This window comes from Mesoplodon densirostris, chromosome 1, assembly GCF_025265405.1.
Source record: "Mesoplodon densirostris isolate mMesDen1 chromosome 1, mMesDen1 primary haplotype, whole genome shotgun sequence".
Lineage (NCBI taxonomy): Eukaryota > Metazoa > Chordata > Mammalia > Artiodactyla > Ziphiidae > Mesoplodon > Mesoplodon densirostris.
The window spans coordinates 45,416,838-45,419,532 of NC_082661.1; the positions used below are offsets into that span (position 1 = coordinate 45,416,838).

The window sequence follows — 2,695 nt, forward strand, 5'->3', positions numbered from 1 at the left end:
GAAACTGTCAGAGATAATTAAAATGTACACATAGAAAACTCATGAAATGGTTGAAAATATATGTAAAAATAAGCTCCTATAAAACTCAGAGTTGGGTGGAGGTGCCTGTGGCAGCGGGAGTGGGCGGCGGCAGCGACCAAGACAGAGGCGGAGGCGGAGGGGGACTGTCCACTGGTTGCCACGGAGAGGCATGCAAGGCCAAGTCGAGCCCCGACGATGACCCTGCTGCCCTGGCCCGGCCGCCAGCCACGGGCTGGTCTCTGGCAGCTGCAGCTGTGCGGCGACCCCCATCTCTCCGGCTCCGCTGCCCACCCCACCGCCCACAGTCTTCCTCCTCTTGCTGCACGCCCGGCCCGGCCTGGCCGTGGCCCTCCTCGGTGCTGGCTGCCATGGCAGAGGTGTCCGGCGCGGGGGAAATCTAGCCTGAGAATTTCATGCGGCCTAGTTTGGTTCCACCTCCTCCCCCGCGGCCCCAGCGGCTTCCTGCACCCCAGCCCTACTCCGGGCCTCCGTGTGTCTCCTGTGATCGTACTGACACGGCCGGGGGGGTTAGAGTGGAACAAAGTGAAGGCCCGATGAGAGAAAGGGAAAGTTAAGGATGCTGGAGCAGACCAATGGATTTCTCTTTCTCTTTCATGCAAGGGATCATGGGAAATACAATTCAGCAACCACCTCAACTCATTGACTCTGCCAACATCCGTCAGGAGGATGCCTTTGATAACAACAGTGACATTGTTGAAGATGGTGGGCAGACACCATACGAAGCTACCTTGCAGCAAGGCTTTCAGTACCCACCTACAACAGAAGATCTTCCTCCACTCACGAATGGCTACCTATCATCAATCAGCATGTACGAAACTCAAACCAAATACCAGTCCTATAACCTGTATCCCAGTGGGTCGGCCAATGGCTTTGGTGCAGTTAGAAACTTTAGCCCCACTGACTATTACCATTCAGAAATTCCAAACACAAGACAACATGAAATTCTGGAAAAACCTTCTCCTCCACAGCCACCACCTCCTCCTGTGATTCCAAAGAAGACTGGCTCACCTGAAATTAAACTAAAAATAACCAAAACTATCCAGAATGGCAGGGAATTGTTTGAGTCTTCCCTTTGTGGAGACCTTTTAAATGAAATACAGGCAAGTGAGCACACAAAGTCAAAGCATGAAAGCAGAAAAGAAAAGAGGAAAAAAAGCAACAAGCATGATTCATCTGGATCTGAAGAGCGCAAGTCACACAAAATCCCCAAGTTAGAACCAGAGGAACAAAATAGTTACAGAGATCCCTAACACCCTGGCATCAGAAGACTGAATGTGCCAAGGAGGAGGACTTGCTTTCTTGGCTCCATATGTGCTTCCCCAGGTAGTCCTGTCCTCCTGCTGTAGCTTGAGAATGAGAAGCTGAGGTGAAGGTTTAAGCTACATTTGTGGACTGAATTGAAGCTGCCGGATGGGCCTACGCAAATGTGGACCATTTTTTTTTTTTTTTTTTTTTTTTTTTGCGGTACACGGGCCTCTCACTGTTGTGGACTCTCCCATTGTGGAGCACAGGCTCCGGACGTGCAGGCTCAGCGGCCATGGCTCACGGGCCCAGCCGCTCCGCGGCATGTGGGATCTTCCCAGACCGGGGCACAAACCCATGTCCCCTGCATCGGCAGGCGGACTCCCAACCACTGAGCCACCAGGGAAGCCCTGGACCATATTTTTAAACTACCTCATTACACCAGAGATCAAGACAAAAATTCCCATTTGAACATAGATTTTTCTTTCCTTGCTCAGTGAGCGTGTCCTGTTGGATTAGCTAGTCATGGTGCCACCACAGACGCATCTGACAGAGCTAATTTAGTGCCCACCAACAGCTGCCACTACTTCTTTCACTTGGGCTGTTTCCAATATTTTCAGTAGCCTCCTAATTCGACATTCTGCTTCCCCTCTTGCTCCCTTCCAAAATATTCTCCATGTAACAGCTAACGTGATTCTTTTAAAACAGAAATTGGCTGCGTATTACTTCTCTACCTAATCCTCTTCAGAGGCTTTCGGTGCACTTAGGATAAAACACTTAAATGTGGCTTACAAGGCCCTGGTGATATAGCCTTCTCTCCACTCTCATCTTGTAACCTCTCTCTTCCTTGGGGCAGTTAAGTCCATTGTAATGGCTTTTTTGAAGTTTCTACCTTTGTTTAACCTCAGAGACTTCACACATGCCACTCCTCCCTGGCATGGTCTTTCCCCCACTTTTTACTAGACTAACTCCTCTTTTGATTCAGATTATACTTTCTCAGAGAGGGCTTTCCTGACCTTCATATCATAGCTACATACAGACACATCATTATTTCTCTTTTTACATTTACATTGTATGAGTGTATGTTTGTGTTTGTTTAATGTCTGTCTCTTCTACCCAACTGTGAGCTCTTTGAGGTCAGGGATCCTATCTGTTACAACATTGTATACCCAACTTCTAGAACGGTGCCTAGAAAGTCGTAGGCACTGCTGAATGAATGAATGATACTTGGGGTTTGGCATCTGAGTCTGGCTTATCATATCCTCACAATTTTTACAGTTTCTTTTATTTAATAAAACTGTTTTTATAGCAGCATCTTAAACTGCTTGAATTAATTGAATGAGAATTTTAAGTAACTTCTAGAATTAGCCATACTTTTTAAGTGAAATTAGAGCTAAGTTAACGGATATAT

General features: G+C 47.5%; 1 protein-coding gene across 1 annotated transcript; it reads left to right on the forward strand.

Moving 5' to 3' along the window:
- The first annotated feature begins 558 nt into the window (after positions 1–558).
- On the forward strand, positions 559–1,292 carry LOC132487962 (histone-lysine N-methyltransferase NSD3-like). The gene has a single exon (XM_060095932.1). It carries the CDS (start codon positions 615–617, stop codon positions 1,290–1,292), a length of 678 nt encoding a protein of 225 aa, XP_059951915.1. The 5' UTR covers positions 559–614.
- Positions 1,293–2,695: the final 1,403 nt, after the last annotated feature.